Source organism: Macrobrachium nipponense, chromosome 2 (assembly GCF_015104395.2).
Source record: "Macrobrachium nipponense isolate FS-2020 chromosome 2, ASM1510439v2, whole genome shotgun sequence".
Classification (NCBI taxonomy): domain Eukaryota; kingdom Metazoa; phylum Arthropoda; class Malacostraca; order Decapoda; family Palaemonidae; genus Macrobrachium; species Macrobrachium nipponense.
Window position 1 is genome coordinate 78607015 of NC_087201.1, and position 12500 is coordinate 78619514.

The window sequence follows — 12500 nt, forward strand, 5'->3', positions numbered from 1 at the left end:
GGGGGTGATGAGAAGGAACAGGAGAAGGAGCTCTCTACGAGTTCTCTTACTAGCAGGAGTAGGAGAAGAGACCCTCTATTTACGACTCTTATTCTTTGTAGACACAGCAGAGATCCTATCTTGCAAAACACACTTCAGTCTCTTGTAGACCTCTTGAACTAAGGCCTTGGACAGCTCAGCGAGAGAAGACAATGACGTCATATTTGGTAGCAGTGACGTCACAGCTGGAGGACGAGCGGCCACCACATCTGACATCATAAGCTAACAGGATGCTGGGAGTGACATCATGACATCTCTTAAGACCAGAGCTGGTCAATGGCCTCGCTGGCAGAGTGATAAGGTGCGACTCAGAGCATTGATTATGACAAAGGATTTCCACAACGTTGCAGCATGCGAGAGCCAAAGTAGAGGAGTCTTGGCGGAGGCGCACCCAAACAGCCACCATCTTGGAGGACTCCTAATCTGAAAATAAGGCATTAGATGGCGTAGCCTCCTCCCTCTTGGGTAAAAATTTAGAACCCAAAGGAGAGGGGTCTACATTAAACATAACATCACCCTGTGGTACTCCTGATACTTCCATCGACATATCAATGGAAGTAAAGGAAGGAGGCAGGGACACCCTCACACTGAGGAGAAGGATGAGTTGAAACTCTGCGATGTTCCCACTTCTTATAAACACTCTCCACTGTGACTTGGGCCAGGAACGACATTCCAGATAAGGATTAGTTATCATACAATAATTAGCACGGCACCTACTGCACGACGTGTGTGGGTCTGTGACAACAGGAGCTAAAAACCTTAAGCAAGGAAATCCCTGAATGCCCAGGCACATGTGTTGACGAGGCAGTGGAGACTTGGTAGAATCCATAATGCAGAAACAAACACACACAAACAAACTGAAATGAAAGAACACAGGCACAAATCAATCAGCTTGGAAGGAGAGTTAAAGCGATAGCATCTTACTCTCCAAGGCGGTTAAGGAAAGACTGAATACATCATGAGGCGGTGTGCGGTCTCTGACCAGCTATCACCTCATATGTGCAGGAGTTGCCAGATCTCACAGATTCCTTGCTTACAATCCTTGATTGTTTTTAACCGGTTACCAGCTAGCGCTTGGAAAATATCCTATTGTTAAGACCGAAGGTTTGATCTGCATATGAACAAATATAAGTTCTCAGAATTTGTTACCAATTTTAGTTCTTTTCTATTCTGATATTGTGTGAGTTGTAATTATAGTTTTACAAAATAAAATATACAAATCATTAGAAAAAACAAGTAGTACAGTATAACTTTATCAAATTAGCATATTTTTACGAGTATCTTGTAAAAGAGGCCCTATACAGGTTTGTAATTAGTCACTTTCAACTTCATGTGGACAGTACAGATAAATATTTAAAATTGTTTTCTGACACCATGTACATTTGCATATCTTCCTCTTTCCATTGATAGGTTTTTTCTTAAATTGGCCAACCTTAAAGTTTGCCTGGTCTGGGGGTGTGCTCAATATATATTTAGCCCGTCCCTTAAGGGTTAATGCAAGTATAATCAACATAAGTAGAGGAAGATACCACTGGTTGTGTATAAAGCAAAATCTTGCACAAAGCTGTGGTAATAAACAGTAAAACTACTTGTCTTCTATGTATCAAATACTATCCCACTTGAAAACAAAATGACCAGATGCTGATAAGGGGTACTTTTATATCCCAGAAAATAGCAGTGATACGAGGTAGAATTGCTATTAACTATGATAGGGTAAGTGAGAAAACTAGGATCTATTTAATCCTCTCTTGAGTTTGCCGTTTTTTTGGCTACCCATCAAGAATCTAGTCTCTTACAGTTCAGGGTTGTGGAATAGTCACTTCTAACTTTATAAGTCATGTCTCAAGTGGAGACATTGCTCATTTAATACCCCACTGATAAACCAAGTTGGATGCCACTTTCTAAAGATGATATGTTTGTGGAGCATAATGCTCTCTGCACTGTAAAATTCCTTTTTGATCTTTGACCTCTTAAATATGTCCTTATTACCTCTGCACATATACTTCATCAGCAATGCATCCATGCCAATATATGAAGTCTTTATTTTGACTACAGTTATGGATAATGTTCAATTTAGATTTGACCTCTAACTTCCAGGTTTGTCCTGACCTTGACTTCACTCTGTACAATAGCTTCATTGATCATTTATGCTCACCAGATATTGAATCTTTATTTAATACAGTTTACAACTTATGGCCAAGGATAAATTGCACTTGAACATTTAACCTCTATGTATGCCCTTTACACTAGAATTCACCACAAAAAAAGGTTGAATCCCCTTTGCCCATACATAATATATATGAAGTCTGAAGCATTTATCTGCTAACAAATTAATGATGCTATACTAGAAAAAGTTTTACCCCATAGTGGATGGATAGATACATAGGTTTGGACAGACCAACAGAAGGTAATGGTAGTTTTCCCACCCTCAATGATAAACCAAACTAGTAGGGTGCTAAGGAAGGCTAGAATACCAAACTGCCCACTGCTATTTTCTAACATAATAATCTAAGTGAAATGATCACAACAAAGTATGAAACAAAAGGATAACCATAAGATAGAAGGAAAGATCTCTCATAGGTAAGGCAAGGGCAATAAAGATAAAAAAATGACCAGATGGAGTCAAAGAGTCTTAACCCAAAACCAGGTTCATTCTCAATTACTATACATACTTATTAATGGTTAAATTGGGCAGTAGTTCTCACAGTATTAAAAGACATCTAAAGTTGGCCATTGACTTACATGAATGGCATGAAGTCTGTTCATCTGGGACTGGGGCAAGAAGCCAGCTCAAGTCCACATAAAGATTTGACCACAAACACAGTTTGCTCTAGGAATACACTAAGAGGGCAGATAAAGTAACACTAATCTAGTCACATTTTATACAGCACTAGGTATTTGGTAGGGGCAACAACCTAGCTCCCCATTATGACTTTTCACCTAAACACGTAATCAAAGACATGAGTCACTCACAGTTCACATTGTGTTGACTTATTGAGTTGTGCTAATAATCCCAAAGAAACTAATTAAAATGTAGTAAAGGACACATAACACATAAAAAATGAATGAGCACGAAATCTGCAAGAAAAAGTGTATAGTATGGGTGGAGCCCAGATGAGAAAGGAAAGTTCTCTAGCATGACTTTATCAAAATAATTTAAGAAAAATAACCTAGAAGATTATGGAAATTACCTTGGAACAAGTGAGACCAATTATTCATTGTTTCTCCAGCAATAACAAAGATACAGAGATGAAGAAGACTCTCTAACAGATTTATTATTCATCTGTATTTTGTTTTATTTTTCTTTGATAAATTTTTTCATTTTCTTATAAAATATTTAATTCTTTGGGAACTTATTTAGCAAGTTAGTTCTCTAATTTTTTTGTGAAATATGCTCACATTAATAACAATCTTAATAGTAATGTGCCGTGCCATGATAATTCTCAATCATTTTAATATTACAGTCTAAAATTTAGTAGCTGACAAATCACTGTGGAGAGAAAGAATAGCAAAAAATCTCTCAGAATAAGCCTATTGGCTGTGGAAAAAAGGCAGTTTGTTTACATCTGCAATGGTTGAATTTTGTTTTCTTGTTTGAGGAGTGACATCAAAACTGAAAGTTAAAACTTTTCTATTTCCCAAGGCAATTATTTTTAGCAAAGATTTACTTTCTCTGATGGTCTTAAAAGGGCCCTTGTGCATATGTATCAATTTCAGTCATGTACAACCATTAGAATGGGAGGATTAGGTCTTTAGAATTTTCATACAATAATAAAATAAGGATGAAACACAAAGTGTGAAAGAATTGGTTTTTGCCCTATAGTTAATGTACGTATATGATGTCCCAAATTCCTGCATGAATTTCATAGCCATATTCCAATAATTTAGGTTTTCCTTGCAAATTACATGGTAGGGCTACCCTTATAATTAATAAACACTTTTTTTTTTATAATGTGTGCAAACTTATAGGAACAAAGTATTGTATGTGCCCAATGATCAGATTGAGTGGGAGGTTTATTTACCACTTATGAGTTAGGCTATCCCCTAAGGATGCACTTGTCATTTTAGTCATACATTTTTGTCAGTTATCCTATGAATGGTTAATTAACAGGCTCAGGTATGGCATGATTTGACTACACAAATACTTGCATACTATAAAAGGCAATGTTCACGTAAGGTACATACCAAAGTCAGTCAGCGAGTAATTTATACCACCAAGTGTGAGACTGAGAGGGTCAGAGTGCCACACTGGACCTTCAAGATTTCTTGTTCGGGCAGCATGAAGAAGTATTTCGGTTGGAAGATCAATATCTCTCCAGGCATTTACTCCACTCCTGAGAATATTACAAATTTCAAAATATATATTGCAACTATGAAATTTATGATGTCTGAATTAAAGATACCTACACTTTGTGAAACAAAAAAATATCAAGGTATTTGAAGAAATTAATTTTATAATAATATCCATAGAGTAATCTGTACTATACTTCCATCACTTGAATAGATTTTCTGTATGCACTCACACATGGTACTGGCGAGGAAGACCAAGTGTAGCTCGATGTCTACTTAAATATCTGTTTTCCAAATCAATAACAGTTTCTCCAATAAGGTCATCAGAAGACATAAGATCTCTATCATACACTTGAATTTTCAAATCTTTGTATAAAGGAAGCAAGCCGCTCACTTCGAATACACTGAAAAAGAAAAAGTATATATGAAGGTTTGAACTCAAAATACAAATAGCCTCAGCAGTTTCTTCTACAATGCAAGACTATACATCAAAGTATAAGTACAGTACTGTATATTGGGCAACACTGGGGTTTATGTTTGGTACAGTATTTGAAAGATATTCTTATGAAACTGTAAATTTAAACATACTGTCTTTAAATATATGAAGAAATGGTGTCTAACACAACTTTAAAAAGAGAACTAAACTTCACCATTCTTTAAAATAAAAAATGGACTTAAGAGTACCTTTTACTATAAAAGTACATCTGGTGACTGAGTAGTGTTAACTCATGGCAAACATAAGTACCATATGTAAAAATAGTGCATTTTAACAAAAGTGCTAAACTGCCACAATAAAAACCCAATTAGTATGTACTGTACAGTATTGTACTCACTGCCAAAAATATATTATTTAAATTAAGATAAAGGAAACAGATAACAATAGGCTGGACCCCTATATACATACAACATACATATTCCTGCTCAAATCTGGGCCGTAAATACTGAGTAATAAAAGGGATTTTGAGGTAGGGAAAATCTATTTCTGGGCTCAGTCGTGTTGCTCCGTGAAATACGTTCCTTTAGCACTATTTCTAAATTAAGTCAGATATTGCAAAATAAAGAAAAGTTAAAATATTTCATGATTCTCCATCGAGAACTTGCTAAGCAATAATTTTAATTTTAGTTAGTTTTCTTCTTAGAATAATAATTTTGGTGCCATCCAAATAGGGGCAACTATACTTTACCAAAGATAAAAAAAGAAGCAAACCACTTTAAAAATTTGAGCTAAGAAAGAAGTTACTGTAAAAATATAATAAACAATAGCGATCATGTATAATTGTATAATTTACTTAAATTTTAATTTGTCTATATGCAACATTGTGTTCATTCTTTGGTTACTAGCAAAACGTCTATGACTACAAATAAGTTTAGCAATTACAAGATTTGTGAATACAAGAAAGAAACTCATGTGATGTAGTTAAATAAGAATTCCTTACACTGAAAGCAATACATTCATGCAATATGATTGATTGGTAAGGATTTCTATTAAACATATGGTGGTCAAAAAGATCTTTACAGTATATTAGAGATTTTACTATAATATTTTAAAAAGTCTGTACGCAGAATTTAGGACACCATTGCAATAAAAAAAAAGTCGGATACAGTTTTGGATACATACCTTTGATTTTAAATACATAACACCAAAATGTGATCAAGCTAAAGACTGGGCCTTTGGAATCAAACCATGGCAATACGGGACAAATTGATTTAGGCCCACTTTCAAGGAAACAGATGAACTCTAAACTTCTAATATTACAGACTGACAACTGTGCAAAAACACAAAACCAAAATGAAATGTAAAATTTATTCAAACAATGGGTATGGAGCATTTCTTAAGTCACAGGTACCTACTAATAACTAATCTGTTGGTTATTATATTTACCCACTTAAAATTTCCTACACTACAAACTGCTGAAATGTCAGTGTAACTCAGATCATGCCTCCCCTTTGCCACCCCCTTTACACAACACTTGGTACCATCTGTGCTTGGAGAGGCAGTATTAACATATTACTAATTTAATCAGCAGTGTTACCTTTCTGTAATATTCTCGACCTATAACTGAATATTCTGCAATTGCTACCATTATGCATTATTTCATTATCCAATGATATATGCAATACAAAATTATGCTTAAATTATGTGCTGAGAAATGGCCACTTTTTCCCAAGTTTCTCTTTGCATTTATAAGTGATGGATCCTTTAATTGCACCTGGAAAGCTTCTGAATGTTAATCAGTGCTAGTGCAAACTCCCCAAAGGCAGAAAGAGAAATATCCCAGGGAAGCTTTGTCATCTAGAATTGTCATCATTCATGCTGGAAAATACTATACAGAGTGAGTGATTGCAGTAAGTCACTTTTTTTCTTATGACACTAGATATTACTAGATATAACTGTCTAAGAAATATGAAATTAACTTTGCATCAATGGGTCTTGTATTTATCTACATTTGTGGCCACAGCCATTTTCAAATATAAGTACAATAGTATTCTTATTATAGCCATAAAAATTTACCTACTACAAATAATGTCTGTAGCACTTGTACAACCTCAAGGATTAGAAATCCCATAAAAAAATTCCAAAATTATAAAATTACTAGAATATCATATTAAAGTAAAATATGAAAATCTGAATATTTGTACATAATGAATTATTAATATCAATTCAAATTCTACTTACTGTCCAAATATAGGGTTTAAGGTATTTGGTCTATAGTCCTCCTTTGATGTCTTTTTTGTTTTGCCGAAGCTTACTGTTACATAAGGGTCAGATGACCCACCAGCATCTTTTGGAGCCAGATCACGCCCCATTACAATATATACTCTAGCCAATAACTCTTGTGGGTCAGGGGATGGGAAGCCATCAAGAACGAACGGTGGCTCCTCATTGTCTTCTGCATTCAGTGGGTATATTCTAAATGTTCCCTGAAACAACACCATTGCTCTTATTACTATAAAGTTAGACATGCAATTTTAATACAACAAAAAATTCTCTGCTGTCCTCATATTACAATAACTTTTTAGTGTTAACAATAAAGGATCCTTAATACCACAAAAATAAGACAAGTAAAATCTACAGTATAGTATACATAATCTAAATGAACTCAACTACACCTTCAAAATCTGTAAACTATAGTATGTATATGCATGTATAGTACATGTAGAAAAATGTTTACAACACATTTACAACACACCTTGAATTCGCCAGAAAATTGCGCCTGCTCTCCACGTCCTCGATACAGAGGTACAGTATCCACTAAATCCCGGAAGCCATTGTACTTTGGTTCATCTTCTAATGCTCCGCTTAATACAGCTAATTTTTCATATCTGCCATCAAAAATCTTAATTTAGAATACACTATCAGCATCCTCTGATAACATGAAAAAAATTTCTCACAAAAACGGGCAATTCAGGATTTGACTTTAAAAAGTAAGTTTTTTAAAAATAAAATTAATTTTTCCTGTATCAATTCAATACTTTAACATAGCCTGTTTGTGTCACATGTGAATCCCAGATACACAAATACACTTATAGAAGCTCCTGGGCAAAGATTTAGTATATAATGAAACTTGAGGCTCCAAAGGTAATGGGAGTCCAGAGTAGGGATTCAATTGAAAAATTAATAAATGTAAGGATGGGTAATGAAAGACCTGATGATCATCTGTTCCTTCTACATGTAGATTGATTTGTCTAGGGTTTGCATGTGACGAATAAATGTTAAAATAAAACATTTGGGATGAGACAAACATGAATTCTTACCCTTTAGCAAGATAAGAACCCGACCGTTCTGCTTGCCCAGACGAGGCATAAAACTTGGCCCACCAGTCTACATCAGTATCCAATGTTCCTGGCTATACAAGTAAAAAGGGATTAATATCACATCTATGATACAAGGTAAATATAGTGTTCACAAACCCATAAAACATTTCAAAAATAGTTTACAAGTCAGTAATTCACTTAAAAACATTTAACACTGATAATCTAACATTTCATCCAAATTTGAACTAGGTAGTATCGATTAGGAAGCATTGTAGTAAGCAGACATATCTCAAAATCAGATTTGAATCCCATAATAGCCTTGTCCTCAATTAATGGAATTTACAGAGCATCTCTGTGCACCAAGCTTTTCTTCTTTTGTTAGAAGCTAAGAAAATAACCATTCACATTTTGAGGTCTGTTACTAACACATCTGGAAGTAAGTTGGACACCTCTACCTAATCTGTTAAGGCAAGTACAAGCTGAAAATCTTAGCGCGCATGAGGGATGCAGTGGGATTTGCCTATAAAATAAAACGCACAAAGCCAGTCTCCCTGGCTACCTAATTATACCTCAGACAATAAACATCGATGGGTGTAATGGAACTATAGCTGTCTCAGATATTGAACAAATTTTTGCAAACCAGGAAACTGGTAATATGTACTGTAATTCTGAGAGATGTCATAAAACAGAGCAAGAAATGGTATTAAGATACTTTAGAGCCACATACATATTAAAGAATGATTTTACAAAATATAAACTCTCTCAACACAACGTTCAATGGGGCGAGTCGAAACTGCAGCCAATGTCTGCAAAATTAGGAAACTTATGCAGTAGTAATGGACATGGTTCAGATCACTATATGTAGTACATTACAAATATATTGTACTGATCAGAGGATGGGTCTCTTTTTTTTCATAATACAGCCTTATTTCTAAACCAATAAAAGTGGTAAGTTGCTTGAGCGTTCAAAGTACGTACGCATGTAATTAAAGCTCCTCTTTTGGAATCCTGTAAACTATGAATATGCAAATTTTACTCTGGGACCAGGTCTTTCTTTCAGGGAGTATAATTGAATGTTCTTCCCAAACCCAAGCCTGTTGAAGAGGAACATCTTTTCCAAGTCCAGTGACACTGAATACGCAAAGCTATTGCCTTAGTACAGAATAAGGGCCATTCTACAGGAAGGGATAAGGCTATTTAAGAATACCTCTTTTTTGAGATTATCAATGCTCAAAGAAGTCATACAGCAGTTCTGATCTGGTTGAAACTTGAGGTGTAAGCCATGAATTACTTATGACAAATGTTATGAAAGTTCCTACAGCAAAATATTTTTCTACAGGTGTAACAATCTCAACCAATCTACCTAACATTGTCTATGAGATTATAAGTAATAACAGATGCATCTAAAAGACCATTCTCAATAGTCTGTCATGAAAGTTATTCAAATTAGGTTCTGTGGAGAAAATTGTACAGAAGTTTCAAGTCATCTTGATAAAGACCTTACTTCTAGACTTCAAGTACTTAATCTTCACAAACAATTTTAACAGGAGAAAAAATTATCTGCCCAGACAAACAAACTCAGCGTAAAGGAATAGTCCAACAAGAACTTACAATATCCTCAAGCCCACACTTTCAAAATTATTTTATACACATGCTTTTAACCCTCAAGGACATTATGATAGTCTTAGTTAACATGACAGAACTACAAGCCAACCCCTAACCAAAATCCTTCAGGCCATGATACCCGTAATTTCTGTATCCACTCATCTTGAGGATTTTATCATTTTACAAAGTGACTTATCAATATTAATACAATTGAAAAATACTATAAAAATCCAGTAACTTTCTGCACACAAAAATTAAGAGTATCTTCATTATACATGTAACTGAAAAAAATTTGTGTGAAGTTTTGCACAAAAACAGACTTCTTCAAATAAGAAAATATTACAGATAACTTCCTCTTCACATTATTTATGACAAGGACAGATTTCAACCAAAACTATATTAACAAGGCAAGAATTCTCTCAAATAGAAGACTAATCGTGTTGCCAAATTATGCCTGATTAATTGTGCTAGAGCAGGAAGAGGATCAATTTTGAACCTTCATTCTTATCAAGTTAGTGACACAAAATAAATGCTTTGCTGATTTCTACAATTTTTTTAAAGTAACTAATTGCACTAAAGGCTATGTCACTCATTCCATCTACCTTAGAAAAGGTATCTCACGTCCATTCTATCATGACCAATTATATAGGAAAAGTACTGCCTCCAAACACCTTAATGCCAAAGAGAATGATGCATGTATTATTAGATTTATATATCACTAGAATTACATAGTAACATATGTCTTGGACTGACCAGGACACTGGTGCAGATAATACACATTTTATAAGGTGTTTTTTACAGAATCCATCTTTAATGAGAAATTGAATGCAAGTTATAGTAAAGGCTTCCCAAGACATAACATTGCATATGAATAAATTTTTTCGTCAACCCAAGAACCAAGTTCACTGAATTATATACTGTATACTGTTATTTATATTGAGAAAATGCCAAACAACATTAAAAAAAAACACATTCTCCACTTGTTTAAATTTGGAAGATTATAAAAACTAGAGTGCTGCTGATACATTTGTTATTTGGCTAACCTGGCTGTTCTGGTACTCACATAGCCTAGTAAGAGAAATTTGCCCAGCATACTTACCTTACTTGAATCAAAGTTGGGCAAAAGTATTATGCATGGGAGCCTAAAATCACAAAAAAGTTGAAAAAGAAAGAATGGCCATCCCCATTGGAAATCTTACAGAAAAATTAACAGTAAATTTCCAGATAACAAAAGTTGTTTTTTATGTGGGGAAAAGTTTCTTCAAATTGTGTCAAGTTGGAGACAAAGTGGGGTTACACCCAACTGTAAGGGAATCTTACATCCTATGAAGGAGGAAACAGCATATGATACTGCAGCAGTATGCATAAGAGAGAGAAAGTAATATTATTTTGTACTTCACATGAACACACTATACCGTATTTTCTATTTACAATATTGAGCAATATTTCAGTCATTGGGCATTATGTTAAAAATCGTGTCTGATAAAGGCAAAACACCAAAACATTTTTTGGCACAGACTTTTACAACAAAATTTCTCTAGACAGCCTGTACTAAATGCTTCTAAATCAATCAACTGTACCATCAAGCTAATAATAAATCATCTACACCTATGACTCCAAGACCACATGAATTACCAGTATACCACAAAATGCAACTCTACAAGGACAATGCAGTACACACATTACGTATATCTTACATATTTCTATTACTACTGTGCACTTGAATGCATCTAAACCAGTCAAGAGTGGCAGCACAAAGAGCCAACCTCTCTAAGGAGAAAAGGCATGCTCATAGAGGGGTAACATCTAATTCTATAATCTCAAGGATATATAAAAAGTCTACTAAGGCATCTATATGACAACTATAAACTAAACTGCACAAGCAACTAGGATATCATCACTAGCTCATGCATGGACTCAAATGCAAACACTATGGTGCTGAATCAGCAAAATTTCCACAGCATTATAATCTAATGCACTATACGTTTGACTTTAGTACTTAAAATGTAAAATTACTTCATCTTATACTGTATTGACAAGAGAAGTGATGCCAGCAGAGAATAAACAATCTAATACTACTTCATTTTTAACCTAATCATTCCTCAAAACTGATGCAAAATAATCAAATTAAGAAGCAACATTTTAATTACAAATAAAATGGACTTCTATCCTTACTTTATTAAGTATTTGTCTTTTCTAAATTATCCCGAGCACATACATATATATCTCTACTTGCTCTGCATACAACAAAACAAGTAAAACAGTGCTACAATGAGGTAAGGAACTGATATTGAAAATAATTGTGCTACAATGAGGTAAGGAACTCATATTAAAAATAATTGTCTTTATAAAAAAATAATAAATAAGAAACATTTTAATTACAAATAAAATGGACCTCTATCCTTACTTTATTAAGTATCTGTCTTTTCTAAATTATCCCGAGTATGTACATATATATCTCTACTTGCTCTACATACAACAAAACAAGTAAAACAGTGCTACAATGTGGTCCTTTTACAGTGCTACAATGTGGTAAGGAACTGATATTGAAAATAATTGTGCTACAATGAGGGAAGGAACTAATATTGAAAATAATTATCTTTATAAAAAAATAATAAACAGTACCAAATTGCTTATAATATATAAAGAGCTATATTTCACAAAAACAGAGAATTGAAACTAACCTCTCTGCTTGCTTGTTCGTGGCTGAGGGTGGGTCTGGTAAGGGAATGTGACGCCTGGAAAGTTAGCGGATTGGGTATCATGCATTATCTTCCAAAACACTCCCAAAAACAGTAACATGTAATGAA

At 34.4% G+C, this 12500-nt stretch overlaps 1 protein-coding gene across 1 annotated transcript in view; it reads right to left on the minus strand.

Moving 5' to 3' along the window:
- LOC135221225 (myoferlin-like) overlaps positions 1–12500 on the minus strand; it is a 248288-nt gene that overhangs the window by 66857 nt on the left and 168931 nt on the right. Inside the window, exons 35-40 of the mRNA XM_064259042.1 lie at positions 12375–12428; positions 8086–8177; positions 7521–7653; positions 7007–7251; positions 4563–4733; positions 4212–4373 (exon numbers count right to left, since the gene is read on the minus strand). Coding sequence (XP_064115112.1) covers positions 4212–4373; positions 4563–4733; positions 7007–7251; positions 7521–7653; positions 8086–8177; positions 12375–12428 — 857 coding nt within the window. The remainder of the gene's footprint in view (positions 1–4211; positions 4374–4562; positions 4734–7006; positions 7252–7520; positions 7654–8085; positions 8178–12374; positions 12429–12500) is intronic.